This window comes from Ochotona princeps, chromosome 4 (assembly GCF_030435755.1).
Source record: "Ochotona princeps isolate mOchPri1 chromosome 4, mOchPri1.hap1, whole genome shotgun sequence".
NCBI lineage: Eukaryota > Metazoa > Chordata > Mammalia > Lagomorpha > Ochotonidae > Ochotona > Ochotona princeps.
In genome coordinates, this window is record NC_080835.1 from 10,539,842 (window position 1) to 10,560,825 (window position 20,984).

A 20,984-nucleotide genomic window follows, 5' to 3' on the forward strand; every position below is an offset into this window, starting at 1 on the left:
GCCTGGTGCCCCCAGTTCCAGCTCACACTGGTGGGGACTACAACCTAATGAGCCCAGCCAGCCTCCAGCCCAGCCCTCATGTGAATTAGCTGGTATTACAGCCCGAACTAGCATAACCCACACACCTCTCTGGCTCTCAGATTTGCAGTGGGTGATATGAACTGGCCCAGCATGGCTCACCCCCAACCTGAGCCAAATGTAAGCCCGTGGGCACCATTACCTGGCCTGGTCTGGGATGCTCCCTTTCTTGGTCTTTGTACTCACCTGCAGGAACTGTGTCCCCTCAGAGGAGTTCTCCAAGCTCCTTCATCAGAACCTCTCCTAATACCAGATCTTGTGCACACCAGTGGGTCCATGAGCTAGCCCTACTTAGTCCACCTCCTGTCCTAGCAGGAACAGTAGCCTTTCCTGACTGGCCCTTACCCATTCCGGTTACTGTTGGGTGCTGCTACAGCCCAGTCAAGCCAGGTTCACACCCAGACACAGCTCACACATGGCTCAGCAGGGCAGAGACCTAGTTCAGTCCATCCTACCCCGACCCTGGTTCTCACAAGCACCAGTGGGTGCTAGAGTCTAGCCCAGGCTGGCACACTCCAGAACCAGTCCACACTTGTGCCAAGGGAGACTACAGCCATGTCCAGACCAGCTAGAAACCCCAACTCTGACCCCCACGTTCACCAGTGGGACCCAAAACCCAGCCAGGGATTCCCCTTACCTCCCCTGTCAGGCCTGATTCCAGCCACAGATCTTGCATGTGCAAGTGGTTGCTCTGACCTATCTTGGAATAGTTCCTCACCTGTCTTGGCCTTTGCCTTTGGAAGCTGCAGCCTGGCCTGGCCCAGCTGGTCCCCAGTCCTAACTCTTGTGGGTGGGTGGTACAACCTGGCCCTACTCAGTATGCTCTCATCCCTGGCTCATGCAAACCAGTAGGTATGACAGCCTAGCCAGGCATGCCCTGGCTCTGTTCTGGTTTCTGCACTTGCCAGTACGCTATGGTTTGCTCAGCCCTGCCCAGTCTGCCCCCTTCCAAAACCAACACACACATTTACCATCAGCTGGAGCTACCTTGTTCAGCCTGCCTGACTGCCAGGCATGGACCACATGCTCACCAGCAGGAACTAGGACCCACTAGGGGAGTTTCCCAAGTTCCCTCACTCGGCCCACTCCCAGACCCAGATCTCAGGCATGCCAGTGGGTGCTAGGCCCTTACCCAGGATGGCCTTCCCCATCTGTCTCAGCCTTTGTATGAACTGGTGCAACCCAACTCACCCCACACCCTGTTTTAGGGTACTCATGTGGGTGATGCAGCCTTGATCTGACCCACTTGTTCCCAGCCCCAGTACCAGTCAGCATCAGTGTGTTCCATGGTCATGCCTGGCTCAACTCATAACCATCCCAACTCTAACATTTTGACAGATTTGATGTGATTTGTTGCTACGATCCAAACAATAAGAAAATCAAGATAGTGAAATAGGGTAAAGACACGTTTAAATGGAGAGAGAAACATTTAATCTGGATGAAGCAGAGAGGACACATTCCAGGAAATAGGAAGGACAGAACAACAGCAGAGGGGTACCTGGAGACTGACAACTACAGGAAAGCAGTGGACACAACAGTGTGGTGTTGCAGTGACTGATACTCCAGCGGCATTCCCCTAACAGTCATCTGAACTCCACCAGCAGCCAGAACTCCACCAGCAACCAGGTGGGAAGGGACTTTCACTGGGAGTTTGGGAGGTGAACCCAGACAAAGAACTGTCTGTCCTGCTGGCCTGTTTGGTTTGACCAGGAGCAGAGACACAGCAGCAGATCCCAGATGGGCAGTAGGAGAGCAGGGTGGGTTTCACAGCCCAGTCAGCCCCTTAGAGCTGAATTGGGAGCCATTTTGCGTAAGAAGACAAAGGCAAGGGAAAGGACTGAGCAGGCACTGAGCTGGGAGTGAACTCATTTCTGACTCAGTGAACTGCAACGACGTGGCATCTTACAGGTTCCACCCAAGACAGGTCCGAATAGCCCTCAGACCTGATGGCCAGCAGATTAAGAACTCTAGAAGTGGTACATAAGGCTCCATTTTGTACACTGTGGCAAAAGCTTTAAGACTGCAGGAGACAACAGTGAACTGCGCATGTGCTGAGCTCACAAGAACTCACTGAGTTCCATGGATTGCTCTGGTCCCGCAGGAAAATAATACTGACTGTAGCATCGTATGGGTCAAAATAGGTTCATGTGCAACCCAGACCTAACGTCCAACAGGTTCCAACAATATCAGCGCCACCAACAACCTAACTGTATAGGATGCCTGATGTCTTTCTAATCCTGGTACCTGCTCCAACCGAAAGTGGGAGAAAGGTTGCAGAGACAACGGTGCAGCCTCAGCATGGTATCACAGGACGAGGAGAGTGGTGAGCCAGGAGCTGGGGCTGTGGAGACCACAGTGGAAATCTAACATAAGAACCCAGACCTGGAACTCGCTGGAGGTTGTGGCACAAGTGGTTGCAAACAAAATGCTGTGTACCAACTGCAATAAGTAAAATCACATTGTAGACCTGTGGGTGACACAGCTTAGAAACCTGCCCCAATGAGAAGAATCTGCTAACCAGAAGTACAATGACCAAGAGCAAAAGAAGAGACAAAGGCACAATGAATATTACTGAAAACTCCCCTGCAAGGAGCAAAACCCTATGCCAACCTCAGAATTCACTGAGGAAGACATTGAAAAAATGGGGGACACAGAATTCAGAAAACTCTTTTTAAAGATTCTAATCAACAATGAGAAGTACATACAAGAGTTCAAAGAATTTAAGGATTTTTTTACACAAACAATAGCAGCAATAAAGCAAATCAAGGCTGATATATCCGAAATTAAGAACACAGTAGAGCAAATTAAAAGTACAATGGAGAGTCTCCAAAATAGAATGAAGCAAGCAGAAGAATCTCAGAATTGGAAGATATTTCCTGTCATCAGGAGGAAGCAAACAAAAAGTTGGAAGCAGAGCTGGGTCACGCCAAAAAAAGTATTCAAGAATTGAAAAACACCATCAAAAGGCCAAATATAAGAGTTATGGGAGTCCCAGAAGGTGCAGAAAGAGAAACTAGGTTTACAAATATATTTAATGAAATAATAAAGGAAAATTTCCCTAATCTGGAGAAAGAATTGGAAACAAGATCCAGGAGGGGCACAGAACCCCTAACTGGCTTGATCAAAAGCGATCTTCACCAAGACACATGATCATCAAGCTCTCCTCAGTTGAACATAAGGAAAAGATCCTGAAATGTGCACGTGAAAAAAATCAACTGGCATATAAAGGAATGCCAATTAAACTCACAGGAGATCTCTCACAGGAAACTCTACAGGCAAGAAGAGAATGGAGTGACATATTCCAGATCCTAAAAGAAAAAAATTGTCAGCCTAGGATAACATATCCAGCAAAGCTTTCTTTTATCTTTGAAAATGAAATAAAATTCTTCCACAGTCAAGAAAAGCTAAAAGAATTTGCCTCTTCCAAACTTGCCCTACAAATGCTATTTAAAGATGCTCTCTTGACAGAGAAAAGGGATAACACCTACCAAAACCAAAGGCAAATGGGAAGAACATCCCAGTAAAATGACAACAGAAGACTTAACCAATGAACAACCCATTCCTAAAATGACAGGACCAAAATACCACCCATACATATTAACCCTGAATGTAAATGGCTTAAGCTCAATCAAACGTCATAGATGAGTAGACTGGATTAAAAAAAACAAAACCCACCTTTTTGTTGTCTAGAAGAGACACATTTCACCAACAAAAATCAGCAGAAACTATATCGCATGGCTTTTGATGTTTTCTATTAGTTTCACCTCTTCAAAACACTTTCTTCTGATTAAATTCTTCAATGAATCATAGATCATACAGTAGCATCATTTTCTTCAAGAAGGTTCTTGATTTTCATTTCTTCAGCTACACGTTAGTCATTTAGTAGCATGTTATTTAACTTCATGGTGTTGTTAATTTCTTTTTTCTTCCTGATGTTGATTTTGTTTCGTGGCTTTTCTTTTTTTGTTGTTTGTTTTGTTTTTGTTTTTGTTTTGTGGCTTTTCATTTAAGGGTATCTATAGAAGGTGTGTAATGGAGACTGTCATATTGAGTAACATGTTATTAACTTCATGGCATTGTAAATTTCTATTTTTCTTTCTATTGTTGATTTTGTATTATGACTTTTCATTTGAGGGGATGTACAGCAGCTGTGAAATGGAGAATAACATTTCCAGATGTGAGGATACAATGTAGTATGCATTTCTACTTCCAGACAAAGATGGACTTACAATGAAACTGTTTACTATATCTTGACAATAGGATTCTGGACTCTCTGCCATTTGCCATGCCTGCAATGATGGACATATGACTGTGTATGAAGAACTATGCTTTAGTAATGATATAGAAGAACTAGGAGGGGAGGGGGGAATTGGGGCTGGGATAAGTGAAATACCAGGAACCTATGGAACTGTATCATAAAATGCTAATAATAATAAAATATAAAATGTAAAAAAAACAAAGAATATAATGAAGTCCTAACCATTGAGATCATTTGAGGAGTGAATCAGAAGATAGCAGACCTCTCTTTAACTCTACCATTCAAATAAATACAATGAATCTTTTTTAAAAATAAGCTAAATCAATATTTAACAGAAGTAGCAGCAGGGATTTCAAATTTTTACAGTACCAAAATTAAGAATGACACCGCAGGTGAATACGCCAAATACCATGAAACAATCATTAAACCTTTTTTACATATACTGAAATATCACAGTGTACCCCAAAATCGTATATATTGTCACTTGAAAATAAAAATATGCAATAAAAAGATAAAAAATTTTAAAAAGAAGTGCAAGAATTTTAAAAAGCTAGTTATATTCTCAGACCACAATGGGATGTTTTAGAAAAATGAGGACTACAAAAACTGTACCTTAGCTCAGTTTGTGAAAATTAACTAACCAACATACTGCCCAATTGCCTATAAACCAAAGAAGAAATCACAAAGGAAGCTGGAGAATATTATGCTATGAAAAAGGAGAAAATATGAAAAAATTATGTGATTTTGCACGACACTGCTCAGATGGAAATTCATAACACTGAAGGCTTACATAGAAAATTCAAATAAAAAATCTAACTGGTTGAAAATATTAAAAGGCCAATCAGCCACCTATGCAGCATGGGGCAAAGATTATCAGCAAACAACACAGATGCTGAATAACTGGATCAATAATACAAACAGCACTTTAATTTATGACAATCAGGAGAAAACACCAATATAGCTTGAAAAGTGCAGAACAAAGATTCTGTTTTTATACAGCTCTTATCTTCCTCTCCTTTGTTATCACAATGTGCACAATCAGACATGTCAGTTACTGTTATTAGAAGAACACAGCACAACAAAGAATAGCGGTATAAAATCAACCACTTGATGGCCACTACCTCCTTACCATGGAAGCAGCCTGCCCATGTATCTCCAGCAATGGAGAACAGGAACATCTACAGAACTGAGTTTAGAACAAGAACCTGTCTGCTGCTCTCCTCAAAGCATCCTTAAGTTCTCTATTCCTCATGCTGTAGATCAAGGGGTTCAGCACTGGAGTGATGAATGTATACACCACAGACACTACCCGGCCCCTCTGGGGAGAGTAGCTGGAGCTGGGACATAAGTAAATGAGGCTTCCACATCCATACTGGAGGAGCACCACAGTCAGGTGGGAAGAACAGGTGGAAAAGGCCTTGTGCCTCCCCTCAGCAGAACGGATCTTCAGAACGGCAGACACGATGAACACATAGGACAGAGAGATGAGCAGGAAGGGGATGGTGAGGACAATGACACTGACCACAAACAGAGTGGCCTCATGCACACGCGTGTCAGCACAGGCCAGCCGCAGGACAGGGAGCACATCACAGTAGAACAGGCTGATCTCCTTGCTGCTGCAGAAGGGCAACTGGAAGATGAGCACAGTCAACTGCATGGCCAAGATGAAGCCCAGCAACAGGGACCCCAGAGCCAGGCGCACACACAGCCCCCAGCTCATGATGACGCTGTAACGCAAGGGATGGCAGATGGCCACAAACCGGTCATACGCCATGACCGCCAGCAGAATGCAGTCAGCACTGCCCAGGAAGATGAAGAAGAACATCTGGGCTCCACAGCCCGGCAGGGAGATGAGGGTGCTCTCTGAGGCCAGGACACTCGCCAGAGTCAGCGGGGCAATGGTGGAAGAGTAGGAGACCTCCAGAGCGGCCAGGTTTGCCAGGAAGAAGTACATGGGGGTGTGCAGACCACGACTGGCCCAGATGAGGAGGAAAATGGACACGTTGCCGCTGATGCTGACCACGTACAGAACCAGGAAGATCACAAAAATCAACACCTGCACCTCAGGGAGTTTGGAGAAGGGGCGGAAGTGGAAGTGGATGGGCCCAGTTTGGTTGGTATCCTCCATGTGTTTGATGCATTGGGCCTGCTAATGGCACATGTGCTGCCCCTGAGGATAGACAGATGTCAGGAAGAGAAGTTACTGTTGCATGACCATCCAAGCCCTGACCTCACCTTTCCTTTGCTCAATTCCAACTATCTTTACTTCCCCTCTGAAACCAGAGCTCATTTCTACAACAGCTTTTCTGATACCATCTAGAACATCATTGTAGAAATCTTTTGTATTGTGTTTAAGTACACACAACATAATATTGTTGATTTTAATTATTCAGTGGCATTAGCCACATTCATTATATTATTTATCACCTCTATATTTCTTAACATTGCCAACAAAAATTCTGGACCATGATACAAAAATTCCTCATTATCCATCCTCCCCCTTCCTAGCTATCTCTATTATACTTTGTCACTATGAATTTACCTATTTTAAATATCTCATATAAATGGAATGATATGACATTTATCCTTACAGGGCTATCTTATTTTACTAAACAAAATATTTTTGAAGATCCATGCATGTTGTAACATTGATCAAAATTGCATTAATTTTATGGCCAAAAAATAATCATCTATGTGCATACACATACATACATAAATTCCACCATCATCTTTTCATGAACAATAAATTGTTTTCAATTATATGCTATTGTAAATAACTGAGCATGATCAATGGTGTACAAGTATGTCTGAGTCAGCAATGAAATCTTCCACCAAAGTATACTGTTCCCAAACCACAAACCCTTCTACTTCCCTAATCCCTTGCAGTGCAGCTAATGACATTATCAGCCTCAGCAGAGTCCTCAGTTTTCTGACTCATCCCCTCCATCTGCTCCTCACCAAGACAACTACAAATTTCCCTGGTCTTCTGATACCTCCTGCTTCAGTTATCAGCAGATGACTCGGCTTCACATATTACAGAAAAAGGAAAAAAGTACCAGGTGGTATTTAGTAACCACTTATTCTCTACTCATGTCTCCATAACACATTCTCATATACCTCTACAGAAGTCTGTTCTGCTTCACACAGCTAATGGTCTCAGCTGCTCCTGCTTCCTCTGGAATATTATCCATAACTTCTTCCCTCATTCTCCAACATTTACATTTGCCCCAGACAACAGAACAATTTTTGTCTCCCCTGATCTCTATCTCCCCATGTCCCTCCCATGATGGCCACTTCCTATTCTTTCTTCAGCACACTGAAGAAAGGTTCCCACCATACCCCCTTTTCTCCCTGAGACTGTTCTAAAGATTGTCAATGGCTTCCAAACTGTTGAATGCAATAGGAAATTCTGACACCATTTCTCCTTCTTTCCTTGGACTTGGTTACTATGTTAGATAGTCCCCCACCCATGGTCTCTGTGGTATTATTCAAGCCATGCTTTTCTCATATCACTTTGGAAAGTCTATTTCTGCCACATGTATGAACTGCTCTTCTTCCTAATGAATCATAATGAAAATATCTGGTATTTTTCCTTCAGATGCCTCATAGGTCTTCTTTCTACCTTGTTCTTCCCCCTCAAAGCAGTTGGTTACAAAGGACAACACCAGCCAAGCTCTATGACCCAGTGGCTTCTGGTTGGGCTTAGTCAGAGGTAGAAGCAGAAGAATGAAAAGCGCCATTTAGAAACAAAACCTATTTCTATCCCACACACATGACACCCTTCTTCTACTGCCCTGGTTCTATGCCTACAACTCTGATTGGGCAGCCCATCTCCCCTGGTTCCAGGTTTTGCTGGGCTCCAGAAATACCGTGTCTGCACCTTCTCACATCAGGCACAAGTGCGAAAAGAACTTAATACCATTGCCAGCCCTTCAGTTCCACACCATCCCTCATACATCCCAATAATTTTACCAACATCTCTATAAATAATCCCAACATTAATTGCCTATTCATGATGGGCAGTATGCAACTGATTTAACTGTGATTTTTTAAAATACATAAAGTAAAACAATGTATGTTAGAATCTCTTAATAAAGTTTTATTTCCACTGTCTGTGATCAGCAGGAATTAATTTCAATAATTTGTATAAAATCCAGACAGCCTATTCCAGACATTAGTATACTCATACCTTAACACACACATGCACATAACACAAACATCACCATCACTGAAGATGGCCTTGCTTCATTGAGTAAAACCTTGTCTTGGTCAGTTTGGAATACTGTTTTGAAACACCATAGGGTGGATGGCTTAGACCACGGATTTTTATGACTCACAGCTCTAAAAGCAGGCAAACAAAAGTTCAAGGTGTTGCATATTCGGTTCTTGTCCAAGACTAACTTTTGGCCTCATCATATCATTGTAGGAAAGAGAAGAAAGTTGTTCTTCTAATTACACTAATTCCTTCCTGAAAACTTCACCCTCAAGAGCTCCTAACAAAATTGCCTCTGCCCATACAAATGCTATCACACTGGGAGTTACACCTGCAACATTTGAGTTGGGATGGGATGAAGGAAAAAACATTTAACCCACCAGAAAAAGCCTAAAACGAAGGAGAAGTAACACTTTACAATTTGCACTCTGGTTTAAAACAGAGCTAGCAGGAGGATCAAGATGGCAGAATATGGTAAGGACACATTTAAAAAGATGGAGAAACATTAGCCAGTGTGAAGCACAGATGGCACATTCCAGGAAACAGGAGAGGACAGAACAGCAGCAGAGGGGTAGCTGGAGGCATCCTACAGGTTCCATCCAACATAAGTCTGAATAGCCGTCAGACCTGATGGCCAGCAGATTAAGCACTCCAGTAGTAGCACATCAGGCTCCATTTTGCACAGAGTGGAAAGACTTTACAAATGCAGGAACAACTGTGAGCTGTGTATGTGCTGACTTGGGAGTGAACTCACTGAGATCAATGTATTGCACTGGTCCCACAGGAAAAATAATGTCGACTTCAGTATCGTACAGGTCAAAATAGGTTCATGTGCAACCCAGACCTAACAGCCAACAGGTTCCTGCAAGATCACCACCAACAACAACCTAGCTATATAGGAGACTTGGTGTCTCCCTAATCCTGGGACCTGCTCCAATCAGAAGTGGGAGAAAGGTTGCAGAGACAACGGTGCAGCCTCAGCACGGTATCACAGGAGGTAGAGAGTGGTGAGCCAGGAGCTGGGGCTACGGAGACCATGGCAGAAATCTGACAGAAGAACCCAGACCTGGAACTCGCTGGAGAGAGTGACACAAATGACTGCAAACAAAAAGCTGTGTACCAACTGCAATAAGTAAAATCACATTGTAGACCTGTGGGTGACACAGCTTAGAAACCTGCCTTAAGGAGAAGAATCTGCTAACCAGAAGTACAGTAACCAAGAGCAAAAAAGGAGACAAAGGCACAATGAATATTACTGAACACTCCTCTGCAAAGGAGCAAAAGCTTTTGCCAAAATCATAATTCACTGAGGAAGACACTGAGAGAATGGGGGAATACAGAATTCAAAACAGATGTTATAAGCTTATCAACAACGAGAACCACGTAATACAGGAGTTTAAGAAATTTAAGAAACATCACACAGGAAATGAATCAAATGAAAACTGATATATCAGCAATGAAAAAATACAGTGGAGAGTCTCCAAAATAGAATGAGGCAGACAGAAGAAAGAATCTCAAAATTGGAAGATATTTCCTGTCATCAGAGGAAAACAAACAAAAAGCTAGAAGCAGAGCTGAGTCAATCTACAAAAAGTATTCAAGAGTTGAAAGACACCATTAAAAGGCCAAACATAACAGTTATGGGAGTCCCAGAAGGTGCAGAAAAAGAAACTAGGATTAAAGGCATTTTCAATGTAATAATAAGGGAAAATTTCCCTAATCTAGAGAAAGAATTGGAAATAAGATCCAAGAGGAGCATAGAATTCCCAACAGGGTTGACCAAAACCAACCTTCACCAAGACACATGATCATCAAGCTCTCCTCAGTTGAACATAAGGAAAAGATTCTGAATTGTGCACGTGAAAAAAAATCAATTGACATATAAAGGAATGCCAATTAAACTCACAGGAGATCTCTCACAGGAAACTCTACAGGCAAGAAGAGAATGGAGTGACATATTCCAGATCCTAGAAGAAAAAAATTGTCAGCCTAGGATAACATATCCAGCAAAGCTTTCTTTTATCTTTGAAAATGAAATAAAATTCTTCCACAGTCAAGAAAAGCTAAAAGAATTTGCCTCTTCCAAACTTGCCCTACAAATGCTATTTAAAGATGTTCTCTTGACAGAGAAAAGGAATAGCACCCACCAAAACCAAAGGCAAATGGGAAGAACATCCCAGTAAAATGACAACAGAAGACTAAACCAATGAACACCCATTCCTAAAATGACAGGACCAAAGTACAACCCATACATATTAACCCTAAATGTAAATGGCTTAAGCTCATCAATCAAATGTCATAGATGAGTACACTGGATTAAAAAAACAAAAGGCATCTCTTTGTTGCCTGCAGAAGACATACCTCACCAACAAAGATTAGCAGAAACTATATGTCACGGATTTTGATTTTTTTTTTTGTTTCACCTCTTCAAAATACTTTCTTTCTCATTAAATTCTTCACTGACTCATAGATCATACAGTAGCATTGTTTTCTTCAAGAAGGTTCTTGATTTCCTTTTTCATTCTTCAGCGACACATTAGTCATTCAGTAGTATGTTATTTAACTTCATGGCATTTTTAATTTCTTCTTTGCTTACTGTTGTTGATTTTGTTTTGTGGCTTTTCATTTAAGGTGATGTATAGTAGCTGTGTAATGGAGACTATCATATCCAGATGTGAGGACACAATGCAGTATGCATCTCTACTTCCAGACAAAGATGGACTCCCAATGAAACTTTTAACTCTATCTTGGCAACAGGATGCTGGCCCGTCATTGTCCATGCATTCAATCATGGATATATGAATGGGTATGAAAAACCAAACTATAGTAATAATATAGGGGAACTCAGTTGAGAGGGGAGTGAACTTGGGGAGGGGGTAAGGAAAAGCTCAGGGCTTAAGGAAATGTATCATAAATGATAATAATAATAAAAGCTACAAAGCAATATAAAAATTGATACAGAGAAAAAAATAAAACAGAGCTAGCATGCCCACTTGGCTGGTCATATTTACTTCTGTTTTCTAGATGCTGCAACCTCTGTTGATAATGCAGATGTGTTTGGCATGACTGTATAAGGGGGGAGGGGGATTAGAATATGGGTGGTTTCACAGCAAGCAACTTTCCATCTAGATGTTCCTAAGGGTATGTTGTTCCTTTACTTTCCAACTCCTCTTCTGGGCGCAGCACCAGGCACACGTGCTTCCCTCCTCTCTCTCAGAGTAGAAGGATCCCTGGCATACCTACTACCCCAAATCAAGCACTACAGGGAAAAGCCAGGCACTAGAAAAAGAGCAGTTGTCTCCAACAGTTGGAGTGATGTGCTCATTTTGAGGCTCATTTATTTATGGTTGTCACCTCCACGGACTCAAGGTGCCTGATGGAACAGAGTTCTGACTCTCAGAAATGCCCAGGGCTGAGAACAATATCTGATGTAATTTGTTAAGTGAGATTTACAAAACCAGTGATTCCTATTCAGTACTTTGAAGGTGGGAAAGATAATCTTCATTTTCACAACCTGATATTATTTTTGCATATCCTTTTTGAAGAGAAAAATCAGCACTTTTCCAAAGGAGCTTTGAAATATCATGTGCATTGAGTCAGTGCTGTGACATTCAACAAAAGATCCTAAGGAAATGGTCTAGAACATGGAGCCAAATGCATAGAAGTGGTTTTTTTTAACACTTTAAAGGAAAGAAACACAGAAATACTTAGAAAAGGTAACATACCAGTCAGTTTGTTTGTGTTCGTATGATCAACTATTATTTTACCATAAAATTATTATAATTAAGACTAAGGAAATGAGAGAGTACTTAAATATTTAATGAAGTGACGTAGTTCAGGTCTTCCACACGGTCAGCTGGTCCCAACCAACTGAGAACTCACCTGTTGCCTCCTAACATGTACATAAGCAGGCATCGGGAGCAGAGCAGGAGTTGAATCCAAGCACTCTCATGTGGTGTGTGATCATCTGAACCATGAGACCAAATATATGCTCGCTGTCTAAACGGAGCTTTACAGAGAAATGGAAGAGTGTTGCTTTACTTGGGTTTTTCTGTATTGTCTTAATTTTATGCAAAGAACATACATTTATCTTAAAAATGTGAACATGACATTGTTTTTTTCAAAATTTTCATTTGGAAGGAATGGAAATTGAAGTGACAGAACACATGCCTGGTAGTCCAACTAATCATTGTCTGAACCAGAGTTTACATATAGATAGAGCCTCAAAATCTGTACACTTGACAATGATGCATTCCAATCAGAACATTTTATAATTTTGGATGTTTACATATGTTCTCATTTTCAGACTTACTATACCTTGAAGTTAGCTAAACTTGTGTGCCTTCCTTGCCTCGATTTCTCCTTTCCTCTGTTCTTAATCCTTACTTCCTAAAAACAACCCTTTAATACAAGAGAGTTGTTTGTACTGCCATGCTTATTGCAGCTCAGTTCACAATAGCTATGATATGGCATCCCAGATGCGCATCAATGGATGACGAGATAACAAGAATGTGGAACACTGCTCCGCCATAAAAATGAATGAAATCCTGTATTTTGTAACAAAATGGCTGCAACTAGAAACCAAGCCAATCTCAAAAGAATAAATATGTTTTATCTGATGGGGCAGCTGACATAGAACACATACAGAAAAAAAATTAAAAATAGGAATGGAAGGGTTGCATAGGGATGTCATTTTAACCCATATTTATACACCCATGAAAATGTGGTCCTATGGTCTTTACCTGTTGAATATCATGATTAGTGGCTAACTAAGCCTGTGAATGCAGAGTGTATCAACATTATGCCTATGAAAATATTATTGAAGACAATAAAGGGATAGAGGGGCATTGGGGAATAGCACGGGCATAAACAAGTAGCGTTGTCTTCTTGGAAACCTAACTATGGAATGCACACAATATGTCCTCTTCACATCGACATTAAAATTTTTAAAGAACCTATTGGAATTAGTTCATCATTCCAGTGCAATGATATTTTGCAGGAAGTTTCATTTCTTACCTCCTACAAACAACCAAATCATCCCACTATCACCTGCTAACTTAACAGATTTCCCAAAGCCAAATCTACTCATTGGATCTTAGGTCTGGGATGTCATTTCCCTCAACTTTCCAGCAAATTTTCTTTAGAAACATCAGGCAGTTTCCAAGAAAGTGGGTCTATCTGTGCAGAATTTGTCTGAAAACTTAAAAATCACAGTGAATTCCAAGGCTATAAACAAATACATTGATTACAGATGGGACAATCGCCCAAATTCTCAATGACTGCCCCCTCCTCATATAGACCCACACATTTCTCTCTTTATAAATACATATGTGACATACAACGAGGTCAGGTACACTACATTTCTGATGTTTCCCTTTTTGCCTTGTCTTTCAGGGGGCCACAACCAAGTTTCCTATTCAATGGCTTAGCATTCCTCAGTCCCATTATCTCCGTTTCTGTTCAGCTATTGCTTTTTATCCTGTGCAAGTTCATTCTGATATCATTGTAGAGTTTCCTGTTAGGTATCCTCTTGGAGGGGAGTATAAACAACTTATACAATAAAAGTTATTTATTGATGAGTGAATGGCAACTCTTCCCATTCTTCACTCCCTTGTTTGCCCCTGTCTTTAGGCTTCCTCCACAGGACGAAAGTGGTATTATATGAACTCAGCTGGCAGTGAAATTTCTCCTCTATAAATATGCCTTGGAGGCTACACATTTCTTGCTGCTGGGAGTTTCAATTGGTAAACTCCATGTCTCTTCTATGCAAAAAAATGCTGGATCCTTATTAATGGGTTTCTTTTATCCTCACCACTTTTACATCAAAAGATTTGGTTTCACAATGTGTGCCCTTCCTTCTCCATAAAACATCCGTTCCTTTGTGCCTTCTCCTTTCTGTCTCACAGGGTGTAACTAAAATGGTAGTTCCTTCATTCCCTGGTTTGACAAGCAGTTAGTCAACATCAACTATGAATGAAGCACTATGTGTATAAACTGAGGAGTGAGTATAGTACACTGCATTTCTGGGTTTCCTAACACAATACAAAATATTCCCACAGGGGAGGGTGGATGACTCTCATTCTGCTCTAGTGACCTGGGACACTGATCACATTTTAAGGACAAACGGACTTAGCCTTCCTCGTTCATTCTCAGGAGCAAAGTGTCTCTTTTGAGGATTAGCTTTTTATCAGTCTCACTGTCATTAACATTAGCTGCCAGAGGTTCGTTTGGAACGCCATATGAGGAAGCCCCTCATAGGGTCAAAGAAATTCCACAGTTACAACCATTCCCTGATCCATTCCCCAGGTTCTGGCTGCATCAGCCAAACCTTCCCTTTCCTGTCCTCATCTTGTGCCTACAGAGGCTGTCAGCCACATCCTTACCTGAGGCTGAGTGAGACCCAGGGCGGAATTCTCTTCTGGAGAACCATAAAAGTATTGAGCAAAAGCTCTGAAAGACCCTCTTCCACTGAGGTAAGTACACATTTAGGAAACATTCATCCTATTCTGCCTGCTATTCACAGGAGAATGAGGGACTCTGGAACTCACAGGTGGAGATCTTGTGTTCTCTGTTCATGCTCACTCCTCATCTCATTTCTGGAGAATTCCCAACCTATTTACATTCAATAAAACCCCAAGAGGCCAACTTGGCTTCAACTTGACCATCCCAGTGGGTCAATATTGACACACAAATAGGAATTGTTTGGGGACACGATACTCTAAGCCAATTTAATTGCTACCATATTGGACTATATTTTAATCATTGATTACTTTTTTGCCCTTCAATTTCATCAAAAACATTTTTAGTTTATCAAGTGATAGTTTAATTTTGTATAGTATCTAGACAAATTTTCAAAATCCTTCAAATTTCAGTCAAGAATCACTATTAAATGAATAGGAAATTTGACACTCTCCTCTTCCCCTTAACTCCTCCAAAAATGGAAAGGCACTCCAAGCTCCATGGTGGCTTTGTGACCACTCTGATTACAGCAGTTATTATGCTGTGTCATGTTTGTTAGGATCTTGCTGCTCCACCCCTACAATGGGCAAAGCTGATTCTACTATGTACTGCATAGCATCTCTTGGTGTGCTGCTAAACATACAGAAGTCGCCTAATAGTTGCTGATTGTGAACACATACAGACATTGATTGTATCATTTAAAATTCCTTTACTAGGGCTGGAAAGCTCAATTTGTCAGTCTTCCCCCTGCAAGTGCTAGGATCCCATAGGGGAGTGTGTCCTGGCTGTTCCACTTCACATCCAGCTTCTGATAATGGCATCAAAAGCAGTGAAGGATGGTTCAGAGCCTTGTGACCCTGTGCCCATGTAGGAGACCCAGAAGAAGCTCCTGGATCCTGGATTCCTATTGGCCCAGATCTGGCTGCTGCAACCATTTGGGGAGTGAACCAGTAGATGTAAGATCTTTCTCTCTGTCTCTCTTTCTCTCCATAGATCTATTTGTCTTTCAAATAAAAATGAGTAAATGTTTTTTTTAAAAAAATGCCTTCCTTAGATGACCAAATATTATTAAAGACCCTACAACATTCTTTATAAACAAAGTGGTTCATATAACTGCTGACTTTGGTCCTAGTGAAGAATATTGTAAAATGTAGAGAACAGTTTTTTCCAAAATTTAGTTAATCACGAAAACTTTCATAATATATGTATTATCTTTTTTGGTATAGTTTGATAACATTTTTCTGAGCTTAAGTTCAACTCACTCATCTTTGTTATCTAGCAATTTATATTGCACTATTTATACAAAGGTACTAAAGAAAGTTTATGGGAAAATGCAATTAAAGGATAAGTTTACTTTGGTGAAAAAATTGAAATCCACATATAGTTTCTTTTTTTTTGGCTTTTTTTTTAATTATTTATTATTTAACTTCAGTAATTACATTGTATTATGTGACACAATTACATAGATACTTGGGTTCTCCCCACCCCTCCCCAAACCCTCCCACCATGGTGGATTCCTCCACCTTGTTGCATAACCACAGCTCAAGTTCAGTTGAGATTCCCCCATTGCAAGCGTATACCAAACATAGAGTCCAGCATCTTATTGTCCAGTCAAGTTCAACGGCTTCTTAGGTATACCCTCTCTGGTCTGAAGACAGAGCCAGCACAGTATCATCCCAGTCAATTGAAAGCTCCAACATACCATCAGCAAAAATTTACATCATTATGGAATTAATTGACATAGTAATGAGTAACCAATATGTTAAAAGTAAATGCGAGTTCCCCGTCACCTTCTGTGCACATATAGTTTCTTAATAAGTGTATTTTATGTGAGCTTTTGAAATGCCCTCACACATATATTAAATCACTAAATTTCAAATGATTACAAAAATATTAAAATGTTTATTAATTTTCACTTTGAATATGAGTAGCTCTGAAAACATTATTTGAAAATGTTAAAAACTGAGTAAGACAGAGTGATGGGAAAGAGACAGGGACAGAGAATTTGGCAAGAATTTGTCAAAGTACTCTTGAACGAAAACCAGAAAGCAATGCCTGAATAAACCAATGTGTAGCGACTTAAGAGTCTGATTATGCATATACATCAAGAAAGCATAAGAAATTAGTCAACTGCCCAAGCGGGAAAGACTAAACAAAACCATCGAGAGCAAAAAATTGCAACTTGTTAGCATACCTATCACAAAAGATCAGTTTTCCGATTGCATTTAGAGGTTTTGTTACATGCATAGTGCTTATAACAGCAGCAGAGCAGCTGCATGCTTGGGTTGGCAAAATTTATTTGGAATCTATATACTTTCCATTACAAACAGAGCAACAACTGTCTACCAACGGTGTTACATGTGTATGAATTCCTGTGGCAAAACTACTTTTAAAATATTCATTTGCAAAACTACTTTTAATCTTGCTATTGGTTCTCTTCATTTAAATTCTCTATTTTGGGGTCCAGTGTGGTGGCCTAGCAGATAAAGTCCTCACCTTGTACGCACCAGGATCCGATATGGATGCCGGTTCTAATCCCGGCAGCTCCACTTCCCATCCAGCTCCCTGCTTCTGGCCTGGGAGGGCAGTAGAGGACGGCCCAAAGCCTTGGGACCCTGCACCCACGTGGGAGACCTGGAGGAAAGTTCCTGGCTCCCGGCTTCAGATCGGCGCAGCACCAGCCATTGCTGTCACTTGGGGACTGAATCATAGGACAGAAGATCTTCCTCTTTGTCTCTCCTCCTCTCTGTATATTTGACTTTGCAATAAAAATAAATAATTTTTTTCTTAAAAAAATCTCTTTCTTATTCCCCATTTCCATCTCTGTCACACACATGCATATACGCACACCATTCATTCCATCTTTCTACTTGCTATATTTTAATGTGCCTTGTACCTTACAGGTTCAAATCAAATATTTATGTTTGCAAGAGCTGTAGGAAGAAAAATCTATTGACTTCTTACAAGTTCCACCAGCCCACTCACATCCACTAATGCTTCAAGTAGGATCAGACTCCAGGGATTTGAAATGGCAATGCAGTATCCAAAGAGGTCACAAGGATATCTTGGTATTGATGCAGCATTTTTTTTCCACAACACTCTTGAAATTTCCCCCAAGGTGCCATGTCTGCTTCTCACTGACCCTGCTACTCAACCTAGTTTTCCCAACTGCAACTCCAAGCCACAAAGGGCACAGTATATTAGTGTACTCTCTGTAGCCTGAGCTGGACCAGCAAATCCTGATAGTGATAAATAAGGCATTGGCCAAAACTACCAATGCCCTTTCTAGGAAACATGGGCATGTTCCACATAGACATGCTATGTGCTCTCATGGGCCTTTGATCTGCACACTAAGAAGAAAGATCAGGATGCTGATCAGTGAATTAAAAATTCATTTAAAAAATTCATTCAGTCACTGGATTCTTCATTCGTATTTCGATGTTTCTAGCCTCTAGGTCATGTTTACCTGGGAAAATTAGAATTTGAAAATATATCTGTAAGGATTTGCCTTCATTGATGGGGGAACACAAGTACAAGTTTCCATTTTCTCACATGATTAACCTCCACAGCCTCCTTTCACTTACAACCACCTTATTTCTTTCAGATGTATAACCATACTGACGGGATGATTCCATGAGATGGCTCAACTCCCAATTTAATGACTTTATTACAGTGTTACAAAAGCAATAATTATTCAATAGAAACTATACTTTGAATTTTGATCTTTTTACCAAAAAATACAAGATATTCTCCTGCAATGCTTGCTGGTGGCAACAAGCATTCAGTGTCTAGTCAGCCAAGTGTTCGCCAAAGCAAATAATTCATGTTCTTCACATGCTGTGTTGATAAACTCTGCTGTCCCACAAGTTATGTTTACCAAATCCAATGTTACTTATAATATCTTTAATTATGAATATTTTATTCATATTTAACCCCATTGTAAGGCCAAGAGCAGTATGGTACCATTTCCCTGGAGCTTATATGTTGCTCATTTACAAGATCATTTCCCTAAAAGTGTTTTCATAAAATTGTCTTCACTGGATTGAATTAGAGGTGTTAAAAAATAAGAGTTCACCTGACCATAGGTTTGGAACATCTTCATCCTAGGTAATGTGCTGGTAAGTTTCAACAAGAAAGTAAAATCTTCAATTTTCCTACTCATTAGCCATGAAATGTTTTCAGATCATCTAAGAACAGAAGGATTTAGTAAGCCAGCATTTCAAGAAATATTTAACTGTACTATTACAGAAGACTAAATGATAAAAATTTCTTCTGATAGCTCCCTTTGAGTAGCATTTGAGACATTTGTAAGATTTATTTATTTTTATTGGAAGGCAGATCAGATTTATGGAGAGGAGAGACAGAAAGATCTTCCATCCATTGGTTCACTCCCAAACTGGCCACAACAGGCAGTGCTCAGCTCATCTGAAGCCAAAAGTCAAGAGCTTCTTTCAGATCGCCCACGTGGGTGCAGGATCCCAAGGCTTTGGGCCATATTCTACTGTTTTCCTAGGCCACAAGCAGCAAGTTGGAAGGGAAGTAGAGCAGCTGGGACACAAACTGGTGCTCATATGGGATCCCAGCACTTGCAAGGTGAGAATTTAGCCATTGAGCTATTGCGTTTGAGAATTCTGAGGTCTTTGTGCCATCTCAGCTTGCAGTCATCTCAAGTTAAATTTAGGAAAAGCAAAAGCAGGAATTTTGTTTCTAAGGAGCAATAAATCAAATGTTGTTGAGATCATCTGAAGTCAAATGTTGTTATTCACAGTGTTTTTCTGTCCAAAGCTCAACTGATGATCCTTCCTGCAGGCTCCACAAGCAGGCTAGTCTTGTGAGGAAGGAAGACGTTACGGCTTCACAGATAAAAACCCAGATGTATGATAACAATGGAAGAGAGTCTTTTTAAAAAATATTTATTTACTTTTATTGGAAAGGCAGATATACAGAGAGGAGGAGAGACAGAGAGGAAGATCTTCCTTCCGATGATTCACTCCCCAAGCGACCAAATGGCCAGAGTTGCGCCAATCCGAAACCAGGAGCCTGGAACTTTTTCAGAATCTCCCATTTGGGTGCAAGATCCAAGGCTTTGGGCCATCCTCAACTGCATTTCCAGGCCAGAAGCAGGGAGGGAGCTGGATGGGAAGCAGGGCTGCCAGGATTGGAACCAGAACCCATACGGGATCCTGGCATGTTCAAAGCAAGAACTTTAGCTGCTAGACCACTTCGCCAGGCCCAGAAGAGCAAGAGTCTTACAACAAATCCTAACACTTGGGTGTCTCATTTCCCCTAACTTCTACTTTTGTATATGATTCATCCAGTTTTCTTTGCCATGCAGAAAAAGCTGCTCGATTAGCAATATACAGAAATATTCAATGTGTCTGAGAACCAAGAACCTTGCAGTTCCTTTACTGCAGCATCCTTGAGCTCTTCTTCCTCATACTGCTTACTCCTCAGGGAGTTCATTCTGGAGGACTCATGATGCATGTTTGTATAATTTTAGTGCTAAGAAACCTGCAGTAAATCAAAAGTTTTACCCGGACCACTTCAATATTCTCGCCAGTTATTAAACCATTTAACATGTACTTCACATAAACACCTAATTTCCAAAGGACTCATGTCTGATAGATAATAAAGAACTGATACAATATTTGAGTAGAACATAGGACATGGAATAAATGTCTAGAAAAGAACCAAGGAAGACCCCTTCTAGTACATGTGTTTCAAAAGCAGACAAAAATATATCTCCAAATAATATATATTCTGGTCATAGCTTTTGCCTTACAGGGATGTGATAGGATTTCAAAAAGTATACTATTTTGTGGCAACCTTTTTCAAGTTTTGCAAATAAGACAAATAAGTACCTGAAGAAAGGATTCCTTATTCTTGTGATTTTCCAGTTCTCTACAGTAGACACGCTCTTCCTGCTCCCTTATGTACACCCCAAGACCAGAAGACCTGCCATAGCACAGCTCAGAC

At 40.9% G+C, this 20,984-nt stretch overlaps 1 protein-coding gene across 1 annotated transcript; it reads right to left on the reverse strand.

Annotated features, from left to right (window-relative positions):
* Nucleotides 1–5,528: 5,528 nt before the first annotated feature.
* On the reverse strand, nucleotides 5,529–6,464 carry LOC101517069 (olfactory receptor 10V1-like). Its single transcript, XM_004585475.2, has one exon. It carries the CDS (start codon nucleotides 6,462–6,464, stop codon nucleotides 5,529–5,531), a length of 936 nt encoding a protein of 311 aa, XP_004585532.2.
* Nucleotides 6,465–20,984: the final 14,520 nt, after the last annotated feature.